This window comes from Mastacembelus armatus, chromosome 9, assembly GCF_900324485.2.
Source record: "Mastacembelus armatus chromosome 9, fMasArm1.2, whole genome shotgun sequence".
Taxonomy (NCBI): Eukaryota; Metazoa; Chordata; class Actinopteri; order Synbranchiformes; family Mastacembelidae; genus Mastacembelus; species Mastacembelus armatus.
In genome coordinates, this window is record NC_046641.1 from 16,285,974 (window position 1) to 16,311,383 (window position 25,410).

General features: G+C 42.4%; 1 protein-coding gene across 1 annotated transcript in view; it reads right to left on the reverse strand.

Moving 5' to 3' along the window:
- Window positions 1-10,359: 10,359 nt before the first annotated feature.
- Window positions 10,360-25,410, reverse strand: part of LOC113138945 (zinc finger SWIM domain-containing protein 6) — a 41,809-nt gene continuing 26,758 nt past the window's right edge. Inside the window, exons 4-14 of the mRNA XM_026321836.1 lie at window positions 24,983-25,133; window positions 23,197-23,376; window positions 22,572-22,742; window positions 22,296-22,442; window positions 21,993-22,139; window positions 21,349-21,609; window positions 20,280-20,415; window positions 15,421-15,578; window positions 15,159-15,322; window positions 14,206-14,287; window positions 10,360-14,085 (exon numbers count right to left, since the gene is read on the reverse strand). Of these exons, the coding sequence (XP_026177621.1) occupies window positions 13,220-14,085; window positions 14,206-14,287; window positions 15,159-15,322; window positions 15,421-15,578; window positions 20,280-20,415; window positions 21,349-21,609; window positions 21,993-22,139; window positions 22,296-22,442; window positions 22,572-22,742; window positions 23,197-23,376; window positions 24,983-25,133 (2,463 nt within the window). The 3' untranslated portion in view covers window positions 10,360-13,219. The remainder of the gene's footprint in view (window positions 14,086-14,205; window positions 14,288-15,158; window positions 15,323-15,420; window positions 15,579-20,279; window positions 20,416-21,348; window positions 21,610-21,992; window positions 22,140-22,295; window positions 22,443-22,571; window positions 22,743-23,196; window positions 23,377-24,982; window positions 25,134-25,410) is intronic.

The following is a 25,410-nucleotide window of genomic DNA, read 5'->3' on the forward strand; positions in this document are numbered from 1 at the left end:
AGTGTGTGTTAGTGAAAAAAGAAGAGTTTACACACCAGTGATGGAGCATGCATTTCTAGTGTATCTGACTGCATTTCTGCAATTCACAGTTTATGTTCAGTGCCAATCCATGACATAATGAGTCTTTCATGTAATGAGGTGCAAATGAAGGGTGTGGAGGTTGAATGGTGAATGGGTGTGCAACTCATCTGATTTTCATACCAGAGATAACCATGATCTTTCCCAAACTTTAACTAACTGTTGTAGTTGCTTAATCATAACAATACTTTAACCATAGTCTATTTTCAATAACCATGATGACTCTCAACCATACTGTAGCTGCCATGCACAGATATTTTAACAAACACTGGCATTGGAAGTAAAAGCAAACAATCAAAAATAAGTTGTTTTACAGAATCATCTGATATTTACTTTCTTCTCTGACAAGAGGATTGAATTTTACAGTTGGTCAGTTTATTTGGTAGGGGTACTATACCTCAGCCTGTGAAAATAGATATGTAATAGCTTCTGTGACTCCAGAGTGGCTCTCAGTCTGAAAATATACTGTAGCTCTGATGGTGCATTACATACAGTATCTCAGTCTCCACTGTATCAATTTTGACAATTCTGTTCGTATTCTTTCTCCTGTGAGACTGTTAAACTGTTATTTTCTTATTGTCAACAAGTCTCAGTACTTTCTGGCTCAGCCCAAGGCCTAGAGCTCCTACTGAAGACACATTTATTTTATGTAACATATAATTAGATTTTCAAAAAGTCTCAGGGTTTTCTTGTTAGTACCATGTTACATTTATGGTAATATGGAAACAAAAAAGAATTATTTTGTTATTTTAAGTAAGTAAAAAAAAAAGGATTATGGCACAGAGGGATCAGAAACTACTACTTATTATGATATATTCATTGTTTTAATATTTTCATGGGGTTTATTGACAACAATGACAATGTAAAATATTTTCAGACTTATTCACTATTTTAGCATTGTGCTACTTTTACTCCACTGCATTTTGTTTAAAACAATATTTATTCCCTAAATATTATCTTATATATATAATATGATGTATAATATCCACACCAGCAGTTAAATAGCTGCACATCAACCAACTGCAACTTTGAAATGCTGCTTGTAGTGTATTTTAATCCATCAGTGATAATAATAATTCTGTACACACTGAGTTGCCAATTACATGTACCTAAACCTAACACAGTCTAATTCAACAGCCCTGCAGTAAATCCAGGTGAAGATTGTCTGAAGTTTGTTTTTTGCTGGGATTGATTTAGAAGATGGTGCTATTGATTTGCATTTGTAGTGGTGTTTCTAAAATAAAAAATAGGAGTGGACAAAATTAGAAGACAGGACTGCTGCTTTTACTTTCACTTGTAATAGAGAATGCTTTAAGCATTTTTATATCAGAGTATCTCTTCTATCACAGTAATTCCAGCCCGATGACACACTTTCAGGTAGAAAAAAATAACATATCCACACGCTCAGTTCCACCTGGTGTGCATTTCTGACTACTGAGGTTTGACTAGAGCAAAAGAATTAGTTTCTGTGTGTCTGATATTACACGTAGAAATCTGAAAGGTAAAACTTTTGCAAACTCTCTGAGACATATTTTTGATTTGTAGCTGAGATGATGAAGCCCTGTGCAGCGTATTTGTCATCCAGTCTTTGTCTGCTACCCCCCTCTGTGCCTGCATTGATAGTTACACCATGATACGGCACAGGTTTTCTCAGTGTGCCCACTCGAAAATGAAATGTGAAAAAGTACAATATATCAAGACTGCCAAATCTTGCTGCTATGTAAACACCCCGCTGATTTCTCAGATTATCAGACTTCACACTGGCAACTCAGTTATGATAATAAACGTGTAATGGCAGTGTGTTGGTGAGCAACGGACCAACAACAACATGAGTCAAAATTAAGTGACTTTTGTTGTCTAAATTTCAGGATATGTCTTATATCAAGTGGATAAAAAAGTCAGGAACAATATTAAGTGAATCTTTAGTAACCAGATTTCTTTGTGCCTGGGCTTTCCTCAAACATTAAACACAGATGGGAGTTTAAAAAGACAAAAACAAGCACACAGCACTGGGTGGGTTTCCACTTTATAGGACCAGACCAAAAAACTTATTTTTAGTGATGTAGGCTCCAATAAAGCTAATTAATCCTACAGAATATATACTGACCTATCTGGAATACCCACGCCCCATACCCAGGTCTTTGTAGCCCATTATAGTTCTTCACAAATAAGGCTGCGACCCCAGTCATACACCACATGCATCACATACTGTGGATGCGAGAATGCAAAGTTCAAAGATCTGCAGTGGAGTCATGTTGGAGGCAGATGTTGCACTATATATCGAGCGTTCCCCACATTACATTCCTCCTGGGTAAGATGATAAGATGATAAGGCCAGGGCCGTCCCACATGGGCCGGGGGGAGAGGTAATCATCGCAGCGTATAATTCAGGGTAATGAAGGCTCCGCTTCTAGATCAGCCATAAAGAATGATAGGGGAGGCAGACGGGGAGCCGCTCACGCGTTTGACCTCTACTGGCATCCCTCCACCCTCTATAAATTTGTGCTGTGGTCTGACTCCAGGCAAAGGGAATGGAAGAAGGGAGACGAAAAGAAGGTGATGGACAGATATAGTGAAAAGGGAGGAGGAGGGAGAGATGAGTGACAGAGTAAAAGAGAGAGGAGGAGCACATGATTTAGCCTCAGCCAAGACACAGAGGTCAAATCTTTTTCTCTAATCTATGGAGAAATATATTGTACTGTTCGTGTCCTTTGAGACAACTGGACTGAGAACAGCGCTCCATAATGTATCAAGCTATATTAGGACTCCTAAGAAGAGAGGAGACAGATTAAAAGAAGTGCTTCTTTGTTTAATGTAATGTGACTGCAACAGTGTAAGAATTCTGTCAGCTGTGATTGACATATGAAAACATCCCCAAAATAAACTACGGCATCTATTACCATCAAACAAGGAAACATTGTGCCATCTTTCACACAACTCTCTCCCACTCAGTGTGTCCCTCCCTCTCTGCTTTCATCCAGATGATCGGTATGCAGGCAGCATGGCGGTTTACTGTGTGCAGCCTGGGCCGTACTGCTCTCCTCTACATGTCTGCTAAATGACAGTAATTATTTTCCTGGGCTGCAGGCGACTCGTGCATGTTTTATTTCCACCTCCACCTCCCCCATCTGCCTGCATGGCGATGCATGGCATACACCATCGTAGAATGAAAAAAGAAAAAAAAAAAAACTGCAGAGCATTTTATTTTGCTCCATACATTCCTATGGGTCCCCATTTGGTTCTTCAGCATTGGTTCCTTTACTGAGAGGCACCAGTCTGTTATGGTACCTGGGGGGGTTTGCACAGGGACTGACAGATGCTGTTAGGGTAGTCTCATGATGGTCTAGACACAGATAAAGACAGATAATGGTGGTTTGTGTACACTGGCTGCTGTTGTAAGCATTTTGCCTCAAAATGGCTACCTTATTTCACTTCAGGTGCAGGTGTCACTTGGTGCTGGGGATGACATCCATCAGTGCAGTTTCTCTTGATTTGACAATGTGATGGTGAAACAGTCTGACTTACCAAGCAGCCTAACTATACTGTACATATTCAGCTTGGACAGAACAGTTGCTCACTGTTGAAACAATAGGAAACCAACCCTGTCAGAAGTCAGTCAAGGTTGCCTGATGAATGCATCCTATTAAATCTGGAGAAGGGTGTATCTTCACCCCTCCCTTCGTGGCACCGTGTTGTGTGTCACGCCGTCCTGTGACATGCATCTCGTTTGGTGCGACTCAGGGGATCTCTAATACCCCTGCAGCTTTCATAATGAACATGTGGCTTCCCTCTCTTGGGCACAATTTAGCGTAATTCATAAGCAGAGGACGGGGCATTAGCCAGATGGTGCTGTGGGTGGCATCCTTTCTCTGGCCATCCATTAGAACTGCATTGGTGACAAAATTCCAATGTGAGAAGACAGTCAAGGTATCAGCTTTCTGTATCCATCCATTTGTTTGTGTGTGTGTGTGTATGTGTGTGCGTGCGTGTGTGTGTGTGCGTGTGTGTGTGTGTGTGTGTGTGTGTGTGTGTGTGCATGACTGCATGCAGTGAAGGTGTTTTAAATGGATAGTGCTGGTTTTCTCAAGGGACAGAAGTAAAAGTGAAGAAATAAACAAATACATGAATAAATTTAGATGCAATGAAAATGTGTGTGTAGCTAATCTCCAAAATATTTCTAAAAGTACATTGACAAGTGTGTCTACATGCCACAGGAAGTTGGAAGCACCATTTTATGCCAGATTAATGTAAGAATGTTATTACTCTTCTTGTGTGCCACCTTTGGATCCTGACTTCTGCACTACAGCATTTATTTTTGAATGAATTGTTATATTTATTTTGGTCACAGATCAACGACACATCCTCTCAGAAACTTGGTTAGTTTAAGGTGTTTGGAAGGCACATTAACCATTGACAAATACACACAGCATTGACAGCGGTCATATCATTAGCCAGAAAAGATTATTCTCAATGCTGCACAAGTTATTTTTTCTATTTGTACAATGAATCCAGAAAGTGCAAAGTAAAAGAACATACACATGCGAAAAGTGTTGGTCACAAAGATTAACCTACATGCAGCTATGCAGTTCCCCCCCAGCTCCTGTGAGTGTTGTGGCTTCGTTCATGTCATTGTTTTGGCTTTACAGGACGTAACTTTATTGTTTTGATGCACTCTCACCACTCTCAACAGTCCTATTTTAGACTGGAGGCAGCTGTTTATAGGAAAAAGTCTCTGATAAACACATTGTAAATTGTATAGATATCTTTATACTCTATAAATAGAGGGAGAGAGCGAATGAGATAATAGATAGATACAAACAGACACAAATATAACTCTAAATCTGCCAATTATATTAGCTAATGATGACTTAAAAGCCCAATTATTTCAACCTATTCATAAACTGTGAGTGATAGACACATACATTTAAAAGTAAGAACACACACGCACACACACACATTCTGATCAGCAACTCAGCCTTGCGTGGCTCTCACTTCGTCAGTAGAGGTGTCAGGGTCCCCATGGCAACTGTATAATGGGGCAGGCCTAATTCAATCCCAGGGGCGAATGGTGGGTCTGCGGAGACACAGAGGGAGAATTGGTCTGGGTCTGAAACCTATTCAAGTCAGAGCTGATGTGTTTTAGCTGCTGCATGCTCAGTCACCAAGGAGAAAACATTCTGTCTCCACTCACACCAACTTTCGCATCCACTCTTAATCTCTTCTTTTGGCGTAAGTCCCCTCCACTCTCTTCTTCTCTTCAGTGTCTGATTATTCTCTCCTCAAACTTCACTCCCACTCTGTTTTTTCACTCGCTTTTCAGTAACTATTTTCTCTTTTCTTGCTCCTTGCAGCCCCCCTCTATCTTTCTCTCTCACTTTGGTCTCTATTCAATCAATACCTCATACACTCTCAGTCTCATCTCTTTCTCTCTCCCTCTCTCTCTAACATTCAGACTCAGGAACCTGATAGGATTTCATTAGTACCTCTGGATCTTGTTGTATTATTGTTATCCCTCCCTGAAGAAGACAGGGATTAGCGCTGGGGCTGAAGACAACTTAAAGTAATAAGCCTGGAGCCAACAGTCCAGAATCACACATGCATAGATCCAGCGTACACACACACACACTCATACACCCACAAAAGGTGAGCAGAGAAGGGAAGGAGAGAAGAGGCGGTAAAGATTCACATGCAAAAGGGAGGAGGCAGCCAGCACACTATTCCTGTATTGTTATTACCATACCAAACCAATCACACAGCTTCATACATGCCGCCCAGAGAGAGCGAGGCTTGCAGCTTGTTAGTGAGGGAACAGTTTGTTACAAGGGGGGAATGGTCCGTAACTCCTGTCACTGGTTCTGCATATATAAAGGCCTGGGACTGGCCTGGGGCTATCTGTGTTTGCAGATAGGGGGAGGGGAGGAAGGAAGTGGATAGATTTGCATCCCTTTGACGCTATATCTCTAAGCACCAGAGGAAGAGGAAGAGGAAGAGGAGAGGAGAGGCTGTGTGAAAACACCAGAAATTGTACCAAGAAAACTGTAGCTGGTAGCTGTGGCTGATTGGTGGCGCCGAGCTCAACTCATGCAAGCATTTAATCCAATCTGATTTACATACTGTAGTGTTCACCACAGTTGCACTTGATGTAAAGTGTTTTTCACTAATACAAGCCTGGCTGCACTCATGAGAGGGAGAGTGAAGATGTAGAGCCGAGGCAGCACTGTTCACACAACCATGCACAGGCTCAGAGATTGGCCATTACATTGACTTGAATAGATTTCTTGTGTGCATGAATAGCCCAGTCAGAAGAAAGAAAAAAAAAAAAAAAGACTGTTTCCTCTCCATGGGTTCATATTGATATTCATAGTGGCTCTCCACACCGAGAACACAAATGTCACTGAAAACGGCCTTGATATATGCTCTCATTCTCTCGTCTTCCTGTCGCTCCATCCTTCTTTCTCTCAGTCTCTCTTCCCTTTTCTTTGTTCCCGTTCGCCGGACGTGCGGTGCCTGCTGCTGCCGGAAAGAAAAAATAAAACATTTTTAAAAAGCAGTGGATGGATGATAGAGTGAGTGGAGGACATCATGCTGTTACTTATTTAGGCTTTTAATCAACCAGCACTGGAATGTTAAAGCTTTCCCGCCCTGACGCCCGCTAACCTAAACTATGGTGTTGTATGTTCCTGACCCTCAGAGCAGGCTGCACACACTATTATATGTCACATTACCTGGGATCTGAGGCTCTCTTTGGCTCGGAGAGCTACTCTGCAAGACTAAAAGAATTTGGAGGCTGGCAAGAAGTGATTTTGAGCTTGGATTCTATCGCCATGGTGTCTTTATCAAACTCTCCAACATTTTTCCAATAACAAACCGCAGGATATTTCATTTAAATACAGTGTAGGCATGAGCTTTCTTTTGCACATGTGTTTTATGTCTCCAGAACTTATTAGCAAAGGAAAAGAGGAGATAAGTGGGGGTTTCCTCTACTTCTCAGCATTTATTGTGACATTATAAACACTGGCAGACACATGTAGAGCTTTTGGAAAGGCATCCGGCAGAGTGTTGGCAATAACAGTGAGAGATAAAGTGAACGTATTTGTGTTTGGAAGAAGTCAGGTCACAGGTGCATAAATGTCAGTATTTTTGTTAATTGCCCTTGGAAGCCATTGGATGACTGCACTGTTGGCTCAGGGCTGTTGCTCAGGCTGGGAAGTATAAGCAAAGTGTGCGGCTAAAAGTGGAGAAGGCCGTGTTATTTTGGAAAAGTGCTGACATGCATCTTCACACCAAAGGACCCTGAAAAACTATGTCACATATCTTCTACACAAATGAACAACCTGTTTGCTGTAAGGTGTGTTTGAGAAAAAGGGGAAAACTTTATCAGGCAAGACACATGAGAGCAATTCAGCAAAATGATATGCATAAAACAAACACCAGATGAGCCCCTGCTGAGTAGCTGCATATTCCAGGGCACAGTTCCCCCGATCTGGGGATAGTTCAAATGACATTTGGCTGACTTGTTTTACATAGCTCAATATCTTCCAATAGCTTATAATGATTACCGATATTGGAACCAGTAAAACATTTGTGGGCCAGAAATTGTGAAAGAATAAAATTAAATGATGTGTGTAACTTTGTTCTAACATTTTATATCCCTCCGAGGCTCGTTCCGCTCTGCCTGAAAACGACGAGAATGTCAAAAGAGGTAAAAAAGATGGTACCACAGTGTGTGCTCAGGGTGTAAGTTATGGCCCTAACTTTCTCACTCTGTCAGGCGCTTTAACCGTCTGTCCTGGAGGACACATTAACTTGGTATCCTTAAATAAAGTCCTTTAAATAAAGCTGGGGGAGTTAAATAATGAGAAAGCTGCTCCCACTGTCCTTTCTGCTTTTAAATGAACCTCTGCCTTTTATTATTAATGTCCCCTTATCGCTCATCACGGCCACTGACCCGCTGCTGTAACCCCTTCCCATTCAACCACATGAGAAGCTCCGGCAAGTGGTCGCCGCAGAAGTAATTGAGGGCAATTTTCAAATTAAAATTTAAACCCCTCGTCCATCTTCCTGCAGTGGGAGGGAGTGGAGGACAGGGGGGTTTGTGGGGCTGATGACTTGATCAGGTTTTGCGAGCTGGGCAGGTACTCAGGCTGTGGTGAGGTGGGATGATGAACGAGGGGCATTAATCTCTGTGACAGAGAGAGAGGAGTTAGCAGCGGTGATAGCGGCGCTAACGGCTTTAATTAGCATTTAATCAGACGCCTCGGGGCCGATGGAGGGGGAGAGAGGAGATCAAACTCCAACGGCCTTCTGTAAGAAGAGGAGGAAAGGAAGACAGTCCCTGTGGTGGCCAGGCTGATGCTGCAGGCTGTGGTGAAGAACACATGCCTATGATCCTTTTTCTCTACTGCACTGTAATGATAAGCAAGCTTGATGCACCACAAAGACCCAGCTACTAATACTCTGAGACAGTAGATGTTCACTCTGTGGGATTTCTCTAGATAGTTCAACTACATGGACTGAGAAGAAAAAAAAAAAAAGACTGACACACTTTCAGATGGGTGGTGGAGAGCATGAGCAGAAAACTGGACAGGCAGGCGTTTTACACATGTGACGTTGTTTTTGTTCATTTTCAGTTCAGATCCATTTCAGATGAATTTGGCAATGATGGAAACAATGTGTGTGTGTGTGTGTGGGAAATCTTCCATAACCACCTCTCTAGATTTTTACTGTACCAGGACCCTGTCAAGGTACAAACAGCACATCCGTCTGCAGGTTATAACTTTTAATACAAAGATAAAATGTAACATTACATTTTTCTTTAGCGGATTTTCCTGCTACTATAATCTATGTCTTACGCAGCACATTCGAAACTCGGAAACACTGTACTTTTGGTTGGACTTCAAAAATGCTTTCTATAGGTGAAACTGTGAAGCATAATGGATCTACAGTTCTGCAAGAAAATGTCAAGGCCTTGAAGCGTTGTGAAGTAGAAGTTGTGAAGCTGTGGAGCTGTGTGTGTGTGTGTGTGTGTGTGTGTGTGTGTGTGTGTGTGTGTGTGTGTGTGTGTGTGTGTGTGAAAGAGAGAGAGTGAATGCTCCAGATAGGAGTTTTGATGGTGATGGTGAGGAAGAGGGATTTTGGCATGAAAGGGGCCAGTGTGTGATCATGATGTCATTAGGACTATACAGTGAGACAGACCGGAGGAGGCTGCTGTAACACGCTACACCCAAGGGACGTCATTACCAACTGAAACTGAGCAGGGACCTGAGTACAGGTCAGACACATAGGAAGTGGTCTTGCACACACACACACACGAATAAGCGTACATTTACTTACATGGATACACACACATGCATGAGTGTGGTTTTATTCTCTGTCACACACACTGTTTCTCACATGCAGGCATCCATCACATAAGAAATGGACAGCTCTGTCTGGCCTCTGACAGCAGACGGGTGCTTTTGCTGCTAAACCTGATAAATTCCTCAATATTTAAGTGGACACCTCTATGGACAAATGTGCCTCATTAATGAGCGTACACAGATGGACAACACACATACACACACACACACACCAAGAGCTCGTGCTGTGCTAAGTTGCAGTGTGTATACCGGTGTAGCCGTCTGTGCTTCATTACTGTTCACACACAGACAGTTGCAGTGTTTTTGTGTCAATGTTTAATGAGGGGCTGGGAGTCTGGGGACCTTACTGCTGTCAGGAGCTCCTGTAGTCTGGAGCTACCACCTGTTCCCATTCACTCCCTAAAGGCCTTAACACACACACACACACACTTGCAAGAAAACACATGCAGACACACACACATGCAAACACAAAGGAGCATGCACAAAAACATGTCTACACAGATACACACTTGACAAACTACATACACTGATTTAGTCATCCTGTGGCACCACTGTCAGTGTTGGATGCATGTAAACAGGTTATTGTGGTTGGCTGAGCCTGGCTGCCTGACAGAAGCTACAAAGACCATGGGAATATCAATTGATACATTTCATATTCCTCGTCAGTGCGGCCGAGATGACAGCGTGAAAGCTGCTGCCAGTGAAAGTGATACTTCTCTGCCTTTTTCTGACACCACTGTTTGATGGAGATCTGAACCGCCCTGACGGATCGGTTCTCGCTAATACGCAGGCCAACGCATGCCTTCAAGCTCACAGACCACGTCCCATAACGATCCATGACAGACTAAAGTGCAGCTGTAGAAAAAAAAAAAGTTTCCTGTGGCAGGGTGTAAAAAAAAAGCAGCTTTGAGAAACCATAAATATACATTTCAAAAAACTAACTTTTATTAAAACAAAAAACAAAAACAAACAAAAAAAAATCAATTATTGACTCATTAACAAGATTATAAAACAGTGATTTAGTTACATAAATAAATTGATATCGGTGTATCAAATCTTAATTTCATAAGCATGTATACATGGGTCATTGTAATAAATAAAATGGGAGAGCTGAAGATTCCTACACAAACAAAAATCAAATCAAATCAAAACAGCTAGAAAGACTCAGAGGAAATTGTTTCTGAAGAGAACAAGAGACACTGGACAACGTATTTTTTCACCAAACACACGTGAGGAATTGCTTTGTTAAAGCATGAGTTACACAGCCATTCACTTACTAATTAAGGACACTAAAGCTGGGACCAAGGTGGGTTGCCTCTCACCTCTTAGAACGCGTTTGGTTGTTAGATAGATCTCCTGTTTGGTTACTTTAAAGCGTTAAGACAAGGCAAGAGAAAAGGCTGCTTTTATCTTTAATCAACACAAATAGAAAAAGATGCACAGGAAAAAAAATCTGATATAAAGAAGAAGGTAAAAAGGCAAGTTATGATAGGACAGCTGAGCACTGGAGGTGTTCAGAGACACTGGAAATTATGTGGTGAATGGAAGAGAGAATTGAGGAGACTAATTTTGTAATCTTTGATCGATTTAACCTGTGCATAATTATCGTTGTGAGTCTTATTGGGTTGCATGACTATTGAATTACTCTGACAAGTCGTTATATTATTCTAAAATGAGGCAGACTTCAGCCAAGTAATGTCCTTAGATGCATGTAAAGCTGGAGAACATAATTTTTTAACCAAATTCGTCTCCAATTAGCTTCTCTATAAAGCACATTATATAGTTTTCCCCCCCCACAGGATCCCATGGAAAACTAAGCTATTACAACAGCTTACATGCATAATTAAGTACTTCAAGAAATCCTGCATTGTGTTTTCAAACATTTATTGACCAATGGCCTGAAGTCGTCTACCTCCTTCCCTTTTCAATGCTTTAATCAGCAGGAATGAACACTGTTTTTCTCTGCCATCTTCAATGTGACACAACCTGCATTTCTGATGGGATCCAGCGTCTCAAGGATGAACACGTGGCCCTGTGAGTCCAAAAAAACCATCAACAAGGTCAGACTAGTCCTTCTGATATGTTCTGTTATCAACAAAAGAGAAACAAAGAGAAGACAAAAGAGAGAAAGAGAAAGAGCGAGAGAGAGCAAACTACAGCGGCTTCAAGTATTTCACATTACATAGAATACTCTGTATAAATTAGTTAACATATACTTTCAGATCCTCCATATTCAGACATATACTATGGCATATATACAGAGTACAATAAATGCTCACTCATGTTGTGTCATGTTTGTGTCTTTTTCCTGTAGTCAGTCGTTCATTTGTTCCGCCTTTTTCCTGTGTAGAGAAATCCCTGAGAACGTTCTGGTTGACAATTACTGAAGGTTCCACACAATGAACTAGAACAGTAGAAAGTCTAATTTCTATGATTCACATGCACAGAGGGAAATGACACTGGCCTAGTCTGAAAATACCATTCAGTGGTGGCTGTAGAGATGAGAGGGGACTGACATACTGACACATCTTCTGAGCGTGTTAGAGCCAATTTTTGGGGTGTTAAGTACCAATGCCAGGGCAGTGACGTACAGCAGAGCCGAGCGCAGAAACACTCAGCAGGATTCTCACTTGAAATCTCTTTAAAACCTTAGTCTCACTAGTGAGTTTCCTGTTTAATTAACACTGTCAGCTATCATAGATGATAAATATCACGGTAGCAAAAAACTGGGAAGAGATTCAATACCGTATCATGAGGTAGTCGTCTCCCTCTGGGTATCTGTTTCAACTACAAAACGCAACTATATCAGTTATTTAGTCAAATTTGTTGTGTTTTGGGCTGTTACATAGATGTAACAATAATACTCATTATCTTTGTCTAATGGGCCATAACTGTAGTGACTGCATACTGTCCTCTAAAACAGGTACTCATTATGGAGGTGGGTGAGATTACAACAGTAACAACAACACAAGTTAGCTAAGAGCATTGTTGTGTGTAATGAAGCTAATGCCTGGGACCCAGAGAAAACTAATGGCTGCTTGAGTGCTGCTGCTGCTGCTACTGCTGTGTCTAGAGAAATGCTGATGGCAGCTTCCTGTCAGTGCTAACCCAAGCTGTGCCGAGCCAAGCTGAGCCGAGCTAAGCTGCGCAGTACTGCCCAGCGCCTGCCAGTGAGGGGCCTGGACAAAAGGGAGGTGCTCTGTGTGGTTTAAAGCCTTAGTTTCTCTTTGAGGGTGCCATGATGTATTTTTTTGTTTGTTTGTTTGTTTTTTACGTGTTATTTTTGTTGTTTTTACATGAGCGCTGTTGTAGAAGGGCTTCAGCCACTTGACAACATATAATTCAATACACACTGAAAAAGGAAAAAAAAATGGTATAAATCATAAAAAATAAAAAGAACAAAAAAAATTTAAAAAGCCATTTCACTTTTCATTTTCCTCTCACACACATGTAGAGAAATACACACAACATTCACAACGTGACAAATTTCCTCTCTCCTGAAAAATAAAAACACTTCTGTACACATAGTAGTAATAATATTATTAATAATAATAATAGTAATGTTTATAACAATAACAACAGCAACAACAATAATACCGCGTGTGGCTCTGTTAATTTTTTTGTCATCTTTTCCTTTCTCTTTTTGCTTCATTCTACAAGTCACATCCCTCTTTTTTACTTGTCTATTTAGTAAGTCCAAAAGAAGTTCAAAAGGCAGACTCAAGTTAATAGAAAAGTACTAGAGTGGGAGGAGGGAGCTTTTGGTGACCTCCAACCACACCCTTAGCCAAATCTCTCCCTCACCAGCATCATTAGTTTCTTTTTGCCCTTGTAGATTTGTTTCAGGTTGTCTATGAACTGGGTGAACTGAATGTGTCCGTCGTGAGCCATCATAAACGTTTCCCGGGCTTTCCCCAAAAACTCGATGAACTCACTGTAGTGGCGTGGGCTGATGTGCGTGAGGCGCGAATGTGTGGTGTTGATGTAGGCCCCGATGGTTGCATCCAGCAGCTGCCTGAGCGGCGCCTTGTCCAGGGACATCAGTTTCCCCGAGTTCCTGCGACTGTGCAGCGCCGACACCATGCCCGGCGTGGTCAGCGTGCACCGCCGTAAAATGTCCGAGAGCACGGTGGCGCACTTCACGCTCTTGACCACCAGGGGTATGACAGCAGCCAGCTCATTCTTTCCCAGCGAATGGCTGAGGGCGCATGCCCATAGCACGTCATTGATGGCCGGGTGTGTGTCCTGGTTGTAACTGAGGTTCAGATGAGCCATGGCTAATGTTGCCAGCTTATACGCCCTCATTGGATAACCACGGTGTTCCATGTAGCGTGCTATAGTGAACAGTTGTGTGTAGCTCATCCCTGTTGCTGCCGCGTCCAGTACAATCTGGTAGGCTGTCTCGAAGGCAATGTGGTCCTTTTCACAGAGTGTAAGTGCAGAGAGGGCGCAGTTCTGGGGGTCCTTCATGGCACACTGCAGGGCGAGGGTGCGGGCAGATGAGGCCAAATTCTCCTGCTGGTGGCAGTCCAGGTGGAGGCGGACAATAGTGCTGTTGGACATAACAGTGGTGGCCACAATACTGGTGGCTTCTGTGGGGGTGAAGAGAGTGAACCAACTTTGCATGATGCTGTCCAGCGCATACACACCTGAAAGAGACAGAACAGGAGGGAATAAACAGACATTTGGTGCATAAAACAAACACAAAAACCTAAATCCTAATCCTAAAACAACCAAACAAACCCAGTGAAGTAGCAAGGTTAACTTACCCACTTCAGTGGCACAGGTGACTAACCAACGCACCATCTCTCTTCTCCTCCAGTTCAATGTGGACAGAGTTATTCTCATCACCTGAGGATGGAGGAAAATGGTGGAGTGAAGGGAATAAGTAAGTTGCAGTATATACCTTAAATGAAATGGCAGCTTTAAGCTGGTAATCAGCTTGCCCGAAGTGCAGAGTCTTCAGTATAATCTCCAACAGTTTCAGGTAAAAATGCCATAGGCTTAAAATGGAAGTACCAACTTGCAGTGCATTTAGAAATCACTATCCAACAGCAGCTCTCAAAACCCATATTCCTGCTGTAGACCTTTAGCAAGGAAATGCAGTCCCTTTGAGTCACCTTCAGTTCTTTTTGCAACATCCAGACATGTTTAGATTTTCAGAGAGCTAAGTATACACAGTCTGAGTTGGATGTGTAATGGAATGGGACACATCTCACGGGAGTCGTGGGGTCTGGTGATTGCTGAGCGCTGGTCGTATAATGGCCATGGAATACGGAGCTATTTCACAGGAATGAATGTACCCTGTAGTGCAAATACTGTTCCTTCATGATGTTCCCATAAGTTTCATGAACACCAGAAGAAAGTCCCTTCATGGACCCAACAGATTTCAAAATAAATTAATTATTATGGCAAGTACAGTAGATTTCATTCTTCACCTGTGATAATAAGATCAGATGTCTCACTACAGAAAGATAAAAAGTAGTTTTACAGTTGTTTAAGACAGTGGCCTTATAGAGACTTGAGTAGACTACTGTGATCACACGTGTAGAAATTTGTTTGGATTTTGTCTTTGGTCTAGAATGATGCTGGATCTTCAAATTAGCTAGACCCGATGTACGTACATAAAAACAAACAATCTGACCTGACACCCTTCTAAAAAAGTAGCAGTAAATACACAGTGGTACTTGTTGTGACAAATAATGTAGGAGTGTTTGTGTACCTGCAGTCCCAGCTCCAGAGACACTTTGAGTAGTGTGATGTCAGGCAGGCTGTCCATCAGAGTAGCGATCTTAAAGGCATCCTGTGCCAGTTTGAAGATGTGAGACGAGGAGTGAATGTTTTTCTGAATGGACTCCAGGACCGTCTCCAGCCTGCGACTGTCACCTAGAAGAGATAGGAACGCATAGATGTTTTAGACTAGGATAGATATTACTGCTACATCTCTCACTATCTCACTCTCTATGTAGAGAATATATCTGCACCTTTGGCAGCAGTGAGCATGGTGGAGGCCAGCTCACACTGCTGAGACTCTATGTGGCTCAGGGTGAACCAGCGCGGGTAACGGTTGGGCACTACAGACACAATGGGGTGGGGTCGTGACAGGTCACCGGACGAAGCTGTCGACTCCAACACTGGCAACCTGATAGAGAAACAAATGCATAAAATGAAAGGCATGTCATTTTCTGAAGAACAAAACAATTGATTTTTAACAGAAAATGCGATACTGTTTTAGAACTCTCCAAATTATTATCCATTTTAAATGAACATTAACCAGAGTATGACAAAGAATAATGCTGAGATAAGAATGACAGAGTGGGAGACAAGGGGAGAGAATTATAATCAGAGAGACACCAAAGGTCCACAAATCATCAACATCACAGTGAAATCACTTCTTTCTTCATACGGTAATAAGCAGACAGGCAGAAACAGCGCACAGACAGAAAAAGTCTTCATTATGATAGTTTGAGAGTGACTTCAAAATGAAAATGACTTTAGTGATCACAGGGGGATTACAGTTAGCCTATCCCTGCAATTTACTTCCAACCTAGTATTTAATCACCTAGATACCAAGGTATAATTAGTATTTTCTTCACTCTAATTGGTCATAATGAAGTCAGAGCTGAGCAACACCTGCTAGTGGATGAAGGAGTTTCACTATTTCCTCTCTCTCATTATAATAACACTGACAGGGCCAAGTCTTCACCAGCACCACCACCATTACCACTGTGGCCGGCTCATCTCCTATTCTGCTTTACTTCTCTTCCCTCCGCTCCCATCTCAGTTTCAAAGGTCTTCTTTCCTTCAGAAGACAGCACAACCTGGTCTTCTCTCAGCCAATCACAAAGCTAATTGAGTCCATGGGGAAATTAAGGAATTCACCTTCCAGCCCCGTAAGGCTGGACACACATCAAACAAATACCGACACACATGAATGAAAAAAGCCAGAGCACACGCACACATGCATGCACACACACGCTCGGATAGGCACACACACCTGCCCTTTTGAAAACACATCAAAGCAGCCTGGTAAAAGCAATGTGATGCTAAATGCCAGTTTCAATTTCAGAGCAAAGTGCATGTGATACTCTTGCCACCTGAGTACAGGCTCGTACAAGAACAGCCTCTTCTTCTACACTTGGTTTTGCCCAAGAGGGCACAAGCAGATCCTTGCCACACAGAGAGAGAAAGTGACAAAAACCCAGTTGAGATGCATGGGAGTGTGAACACCGACACTTGGTGCAAAATGGAGATGTTTGGCAGCCCCGGCAACAGACTGCACACATCTAAAGAGCTGCTAAAAGCTTCCACCACACTGGGGCCTTCTGGAAGATTCCTGGGGTGTAGCAAAGCAAAAAAACAGGGCCCTGGGTAAAGATGGAGGCCTCATCAACATTCCTGTCTTTGTTTGGTTTTCACTAGAGAGCCAGAGGCCTCCATTGGATAGGGGCTGGAGTGGCCCTGCCTGTTGAAAAATAACCTCCTTAAAATGTTGGGAGGAAAATCCATACTGGGCAATTGTTCTATAAGAAAAGAACAAATAATAATAATAGATGATAAAAAATTGTCATGAACTACTTTGAAGCATTCAGTCTATGCACAAGCACATCATATTCCCTGCCACGCGTGCATTCTCATTGAGCACCTTATAAACTACTGCAAAATGGCATACACTGGCTATAAACATGATCATCTTCTCTGCGCAATAACACTATACAAACTCTCAACTCAATGTCAAGTGTGCTTAAAACATCAAATTAAACTCATATTTCTTTACAACAATGCCATGGCTGGATATAAATGTGCATTATCAATGACATATAAAACACTAACAGAGTGAGCTGGAAGAGGCAATCAATCCCTGTGTGAGACAGTAAGGTGGGGGAGCAGCGCTGCTGTCAAACGGGTCCTGTGGCACTGTAGCACCCTGTCACATCTGAAAGGGACACAGCAATACTTATTGCACAAGAAATGTTCAAGGACAATAGTGTGGAGCGAGTCTGCAAGGGACCGTGGAAGACAGACACCATGTGGCGAGGAGACACAGATGGATGATCATATATTCAGCAACAAGTGATGGGTTGTAGTTTCAGCAGATTAGAAGGATTGTTGATGCAACAATTAGCTGAATAACATCTGAGTTTCCCCTTGACCTATTCACATGTACATATAGGAAGAGATGTATAACAAGTGACAAGAAAGAAGAAAGATTTAGACATCGACAAAAACAGCCAAGCAAGATTTCACCTAAATCCTGAGGCCGTTTGGATTTCTGGTCAGCATCACCATGACTACTGACCTCTCTACCTCATGCTCCTTTCCCCCTCCGACTGTAAACACCCTTCACTTTGATAATACATCAAACCCACATCTATCAGCCAAGCGACATATCCGCTGAAAACCCCCCATTCTATAGACAAACTCAAAATTGGAAACCTTTAGGATGCCTGACAGCCATACACGACCTACAAGGTGACCCTAAATTTCAGTTCACAGCTTGTAAGTGCTTAGGGAAGTACTTTAGGTGATGCATTGTTTTCTGCACAGCATGTAACTTCTTAAAATGTCAAAGTCAGGTGAAAATCTCCACCTCCAAAGTGTATAACATCTCAATAACACAAGAAAAAAAGCTTTTATTGTAGCTTTGAAGTTTGAGCAACTTTTTAAATGTATAATCTGCCGAAAGAGACTTAAGTCAGGGTTGTATATTGTTTCCCTCCAACATAAAATCTTTCAATATAATCAAAATATTAATACAAATCTAGACTTTAGAGAGATAGAAAGAATTTAGCTACACTCACTTATACATTGATACTTCCTACTCCAGGGTACCAATATACATATATACTGTCTTCAGTCGTGGAAGTACTGTACTTTAATATAATTTTCATATACTTGTAACTTGAGTATTTCATCTTCCTAACTGAATTTCAGAGGGAAGCACTTTTTAATTCACTGCATTTTTGTGACAGCTATACTTACTAGTAACGTTTCAGATTATGGCTCTTTATACAAAACTTGTATGTTTATAAAATCTGATGCAATACACAAGTAATTAATCTGGATACTTCCTCTATGACGACAGCTATTGATTTCCAGCATCTTAGCTTAAAAATCTTTCCTGTTTAGATAAATACAGTATTATCATGATGAATATAGAAAATACTGAAAAACCATTATGTTTTCAGGCAGTAAAGATTTTGGATTATGCAAAGGATGAAACAACATTGACCAAAGTGAGGCTCTAGATTCATTAGCATTGGACGACTCATATCTCATAGGGAAATCTCATATGATAACAGTCGACTGTGACTTGTCTCTATGGTTTCCAAAGAGTTGAGATAAGGACAGTATCTGGCAAGGCAACAAGCTTCTTCTTCTGTAGCTGTAGGCAAATTCTGGGCAGCCCATGAACCAGTAGGCAGCTCCTCTGTTTTTGTGTTGGCTGCTCGAACCAAGCCATCGCACAGCATATGCTGCTCTTACAGACTTTAATTAACCTTATCCAAGGCATATAAACACACACAAACACACTCTTTAAAATACTCTACTGAATATGCATTTGTGTATAGATGGAGTCTGACTTCCTCTCAGAGAAAGAAAAAAAAAAGCTGGTTTCAGAGCAACTGGGAAAGAGAAGACAAAGAAAGCAAGTAGTGAAGAGTAAAAAAGTGTGTGTATTTAAATGAGAGAGCTGGATTTTGTCTCTCCGTGTATCAATGATAGTGTTATAATGGGTCCATTTAAATAGCTCTGGTTCCTTTACCTCCTCCTCTATATTTAACTGTCCGCCATCCCGTGGGAGCGGGGAGGTATATGCTATCATATTACACTACGCTACATTACACACATTCATTATGTGCTGAGTAGACACCCCTGGCTCCCAGGAGCACCCATAAGTGGCCATATTATTCTAAATCACCAGTTTCACACCACAGGAGCGAGGATTGAGGAGATGAGGGAAGGAAACAGGGAAGATGAAGGGAAGTAGCTAGGGAAAGAGGGGAGTGGCTGACTCAGGAAAACAGGGTTTAGAGGCAAGGAGGGGATGCACAGTGGCTGGATGTGCAGCCACGAAACCACACGGCACCTCGATAAGAAAGCCAGCCATGTTGTTTTGGTTTTGTAAGCACGTCATTTCAGTTCCTGACACCTCCTAACTGGGTAACTGTAGGAAAAGTGTAAATGATGTGTTTGCTTTCCTTTTGTTCTCTGTTTGACTGTGACACATGATGGTACAAGAAAAAACTCACTTATTCATTCACTAATCTTTTGCCAGCTTTACAGCGATGGACTCTGAGAGGCCTGACTTTGTAAAAACACAACAAACATCTTTCCCACGCTGCCCTCTCCCTGTTGTCCCTGTGTGTGTGTGTGTGTGTGTGTGTGTGTAGATGTGTGTCTATCCTCCTCATTACAGCCATACAGCCATACTAATTACACTCTCATTAATGTAATTAATATTCACTGATCCAGCTCCCACTAGTCACAACATCAGCAACAGCAGCAGCACAGAATGATTAACACATAGACACATGTACACATTGTCCACAGATGATTACACAGAGGAGTTTAATATAGAGAGACTGACTTGAGAGGAGGATGGTACAAGATCACAACATTTTAGGCATCACAGTATCAAATATTTCAACAAGTTTTAGAGCTGGAACCTGGACAAATCTCAATGTGATCCTCCTGTACCAGGTGGTTAGTGGTTTTTAAAAGGCTCCAATTAGCTGGAACTTGGGAGTATTTTCTTAATCCAAAAATCTGGATCTAATTGTTCATATGAAAATCAATCGACGTTGATTTACACGTCCACAAACAAATTTAAGAGACTTACCTCATAGCTCTCAGTGCAATTTTGTACGCCAGTTCAGCGTCGTGAGGTAGGAGAGAGGTGAAGAGATAACGGGCGAAGGTGTGCATGGGAACACTCTCTCTGTGGACGATCTCGCCAAGGCCAGAGTACGGACCAGCTGTACAAAATAATTAAATAAATAAATAACACCCACAGACACAGACAAAAGGGGGACTGTTTTTAGTGATGTAAAAAATTCACTGGTAAAACAGTTACATGCCTAATTAAGTAAATCTTATGCTTATACAATATAGATGTATTTGGTTGTATCACGAGCTGTTAATTTTATATTATATACTGACATATCTACTCTATGCCTTTCAGCCAGGAATAGGAAAAGCCACGCGGCATTAAAACAACTGTGACGTCAAAAACCATATGGTTGTGTGTGCAGACTTGGCCTCATGCCCTCTCCCTTTCCTCCCCCTCTTCCTGCACTTCCCCTCATCTCTGGTGGGTTATTTTAAACTCCAACAGACTCCTAAGCCACAGACCACATCACACAGTGGCGCGGCTGCAACCTCTAGGGGCCCGCAGAGGCCTCGGAGCCTGGTGCTCTATTAGTGAGAGCCAGAGGTGGGTGGTCGCAACAGAGTCAAGGATGGGCTGGGGTTTGGGTGCGGACTGGAGTTAAGCTTGACTGGGCCGGGCCCTCCAGGATGTATATCCTCCCCTCTCCTCCTCCTTCTTTCTTTCCCATAACCAAACCTTATTAAGCTCCAGCTCCAGCCCTATAAATGTACACACTGTTGTGTGAGCATGCATGTGTGTGCTGACACAATACCCCTGGTGTTACTGTGTAAAGAGCTCATTTTGGTCTGGCCCAGGGCAGCTCAGCCTCTATTTGCACCACAAAATGAAAGGATAATAAATACTGAGACAGAGTCCAATGTGTTTTTTTCCTGTTTTAGCAAGAATCTGCAGGCACTTGGTGTGTGGGAAGGAGAGAAAAGACAGGAAGGAGGTGCAACAGTGCGTATGTGTGCAGACTGGGAGATGTAGTGAATTAAAGGGGCAGTAAGGATGAAATATAGTCTCTTAGCTCCCTCACCCTCAAGCAAAAAGACAGCCTGTTTACGGAAGATTTTGACCAGGGAGTCGTCCAGTTCCACTTCCTGCAGCTTGGCCAATAGCTGCTCTTCGTTGCGACACACCTTTTCTTGAGCATACAGCCCATCAGGCATCACCCGCTGCTGGCCTAAGCCAATCAGAGCCGTCTCAACTGCCAGCGCCATGTACGATTCACCATCTCCCAGCAATCGCTGCACAGGCATTCGCTGGAGGTCTGCTCGGCTTACAACACTGGAGCAGTCTGTGAAAAAGAAAGAGAAGAAGGAACACAGATGAAGAGAACAGTTGAAACAAAGCATAAAATGCAGTGGCTATATTACCATGGTACATGATTTTATGTCACTTAGTCTCCAAAGCATTTTGTTTGATAACTGTTCCTAACAAAATATTTAACGTACCAAATATACATATGTGCCAACGTGGCTTTTATAATAGATATATTGTGTACTTTGTCATTTCATTGTTTATTTTATATAATGCCAAATTTATTATGTGTTTTTGTATTGTTTGGTATGCAACTGGTATCTTATCCAATGTACACCATAACATATAGCATATTCTACCATAAAAACAGAGCTATATACATTTGTGAACCATTTTTCAGTTATTATAAATCAGCAGTACCTGAAAGGTCTAAGCAGGTGTTTGAGCCCTCCTCTCCTGCTCGTCCTGACTCTGTCAGGGTGCTGAACAAGGTACCGATGGGATCTAGGGGGTGTCCGACCCAGCCCTCCATGTTGGTTATGGACGTATGGCCTTTATGGAGCAACTCTGGGACAAGACAGAGCAGGAAAAGACACAGACTGTCAGAGAATGCTGACCCTACACACACACACACACACACACACACACACACACACACACACACACACACACACACACACACAGAGACAGATAGATAGAAAGTTAACAAAAACTTATCTTCACCTTTCTTGTGTCTGCGGAAGTGCTCCAGTTGCCTCTGCTGTTGTCGTCGTAATGTGTTGACCACAGCGATAGCCAGCCTAAGGGCTTCTCTTGGGTATCCATGCGAACGAAGAGCATCTACCCTGGCACAGGCTGTCGGGACATGTTCTGAGGAAGAAGCAAAGGTTAAACCAAAATATTATTGGACAGGGTACTGTAGATTCTTAATCCAACCTACTATGCATAATCTGACACCTGCATTCACATAGACAAGCATTTAAATACATGCAGACTCACCATGCCACAAGGGCCAGCCACGTGAGTCAAAGAGAGACCCCTCCTGGTTGTCATGGTAACAGTAGTTGGCATAGAGGTCGCTGGCAATGATGTGCTGCAGGTGTCGGTCCTGCCAGTGCAGGTCGCAGGCCTCAATGGCCCGTGTGAACACAGTCCGGTGGGGTCGCATCTCTGCACAGAAACCAGGAGATATAAAAAGGGTTTAATGCATGACCACCTACATGGTCATTTGCTCAACATTTTAATCTTCATTAACATAATCTTGATTTTTGATCATTAGTATAATTACTGTAAACAAGCATAACCATCACCTAGAAGATTGGCAGCATGAACTAGCGTCTGCACCAGAGAAAATGTGCCAAGGAGTTTTAAAGGAAAAGAGCCACTGTTTTTGTCTAAACTGAACGATAGCTTTCAGGGTGAACGAGTTTCATGGAAAACAAAACATATGCATGCAGAATCATTCTATAGGTTGGCAGTAAACTTTGACTGCACAAGAGATGGAGGCTACACTGCTGATGCTAACAGAGCTACATGTAACAACTCAAACCTTTACAATTGTGAGACACATTATTATGAAGTAAATACGTTGCTGACAGACATACAAAAGTTGTTAATCTCTAACCTTGGTTGCCATGGGCACCCTGAGGCAGTGAGTGGGTGAGGTTGGGCAGCTCGTTGCCATGGTTACCATCCTCCCAGGGGCAGACGTCCACGCTATTCCACCTGCGCAGCTGGCGTAGCCATGATGACTTCTGCTCTGGTTTACAGTGGGGGTTCAGTACAATGCACATCCATAGGGCACCTGGACACAAACCCAAACGTCAACACGCACACACACTAAAGTTACACCTGCCCTAGTTCCAAATGTGTGACAGTGACATAAGTAATGAGTCACGCAGGAAAGTGTGACTGCTGAAATTTTTAAAAATGGAAATAATAATAATAATAATAATACTAATATCAATAATCATCATAAAATAAAATAAAATAACTACAGTTGTTATGCAAGATTGAAAGCTCAGGGAAGTTTGTGATGTGCAACATCAATATATTTTTTCTTCTTCTTTTAAAGCACATTTTCTGTGCTGTCTCCATCTTACACTGGAATACAAAACTCTGAAAACAGAAAAGTTAACTAGTCCCGAGGCAGAGCTGACTGCACACACATCATTTTGGAGTAAATTGGAACAAACAGAATATGAAAAGTGGCTACATCTCTGGGGATGTAAGCATATTGAGGGATTTTACTCTCAAGACTACTAGAGATATGTACACTTCATAGTGTGTGTGTGTGTGTGTGTGTGAGACTGTATTGTACGTATGCATGTGTATAAAAGCAGAGAGTTTTGGAGGAAGGACGAAGACAAGGACAGAGACAGGACATGAAGAGAGAGAGAAAAAATACAAAAGGTGCAGAACAGAGGGAGAGCTGAAAAAGGGGAAATAGAAAATGAAATGGGAGTGGAGATGATTTGGACAAGGAGCCATGGGTGAGGACAAGTGAATGAGGCATGGCTTTGTGTCTGGAGGAGAGGAGTAGTTATGGCTCAAAGAGGAGAAAGACAAAAGAATGGGAGAGGGGGAGAGCGAAAGAGTGAGAGAGAGAGATAGAGAGAGAGAGAGAGAGAGGCGCCGAAAGGCAGCATTCACCACACATCAGGGGGAGTGATAAGGACTTGGGAAGAAAGGTTTGAAGTGTGGACTTCAAAGAGACCGTACACACACTTCCAAATATACGTGGGATTGAAACAGATGAGATCACTCCACTGTCCTCACAAAGTGCAGAACAAGACCAAAGGGAGAAAATGAACATCATCATCAACGGCAGCAGCAGCAACATCAACCAAGTCATTAGAGCAAAACAACAAAGACAGGAGACAGCACAACTGCTGTCCTGGTGACAGGCTTGTTGGTTTTGTGGTTTGTGAGGAAGTGTTTTGTTGTACATGCAGCACATTTGTCAAAAGAACTACACACTATATCAAACCAAACAACAGCATGGCGAGCAATACTCTGTCACATTAGCTAAATATATAATGTGAAGTGTTTGAAAACATTACAAAGGCCATAATATCTGGGGTTTTGATGAGGCGCGATGTGCTGCGTTAAACGGCTTGTAATCCACTAAGACACTCTTTCTGAGCTGCCAAACCTACATTCACAGTGAGAGAGAGAGAGAACGACTGGGCTGTTAGTGACGACTGTGCACGCCTGTGTGGGCTGCCTCGCAAACAAAGGACAAATAAAATAAACAGGGAAAAAAAATATATATGCGTATGTGCTTTTGTGTCACCGTCTGGGTACGATCACCCACCTTGCTCAATCTGTCCGTGCCTGTGCATACTGGGAATGAGGCGTATGTGTGCACATTTGTGGGACAGTCTGTGTGTGTGTTTTTTTCCACTCACCCAGCTCATCCCAGAGCTGTCTGTACTTGTCGGTCATGGTGGTGCCCTGCTGTCTCCACAACGCCAGCCGAGGGTCGGCCATGAACTGTTCTGTGATCAGTGTTAACATCCTCGCTCCGTTGGAGTCACGCATCTTCAGCATCTCCCTCACCTACAGGAGGACAGAGTAGAAGACAGGGAGATTGTTACACATAGGCCTGCAGACATAGAAACAGATGATAGATAGATAGATAGATAGATAGATAGACAGACAGACAGACAGACAGACAGACAGACAGACAGACAGACAGACAGACAGACAGACAGACAGACAGACAGACAGACAGACAGACAGACAGACAGACAGACAGACAGATTTACAATATGGACATATAACTATCACAGTTACTATGTGTGTCTACAGAAATAGAGTCAGTCAAATTTGGCTT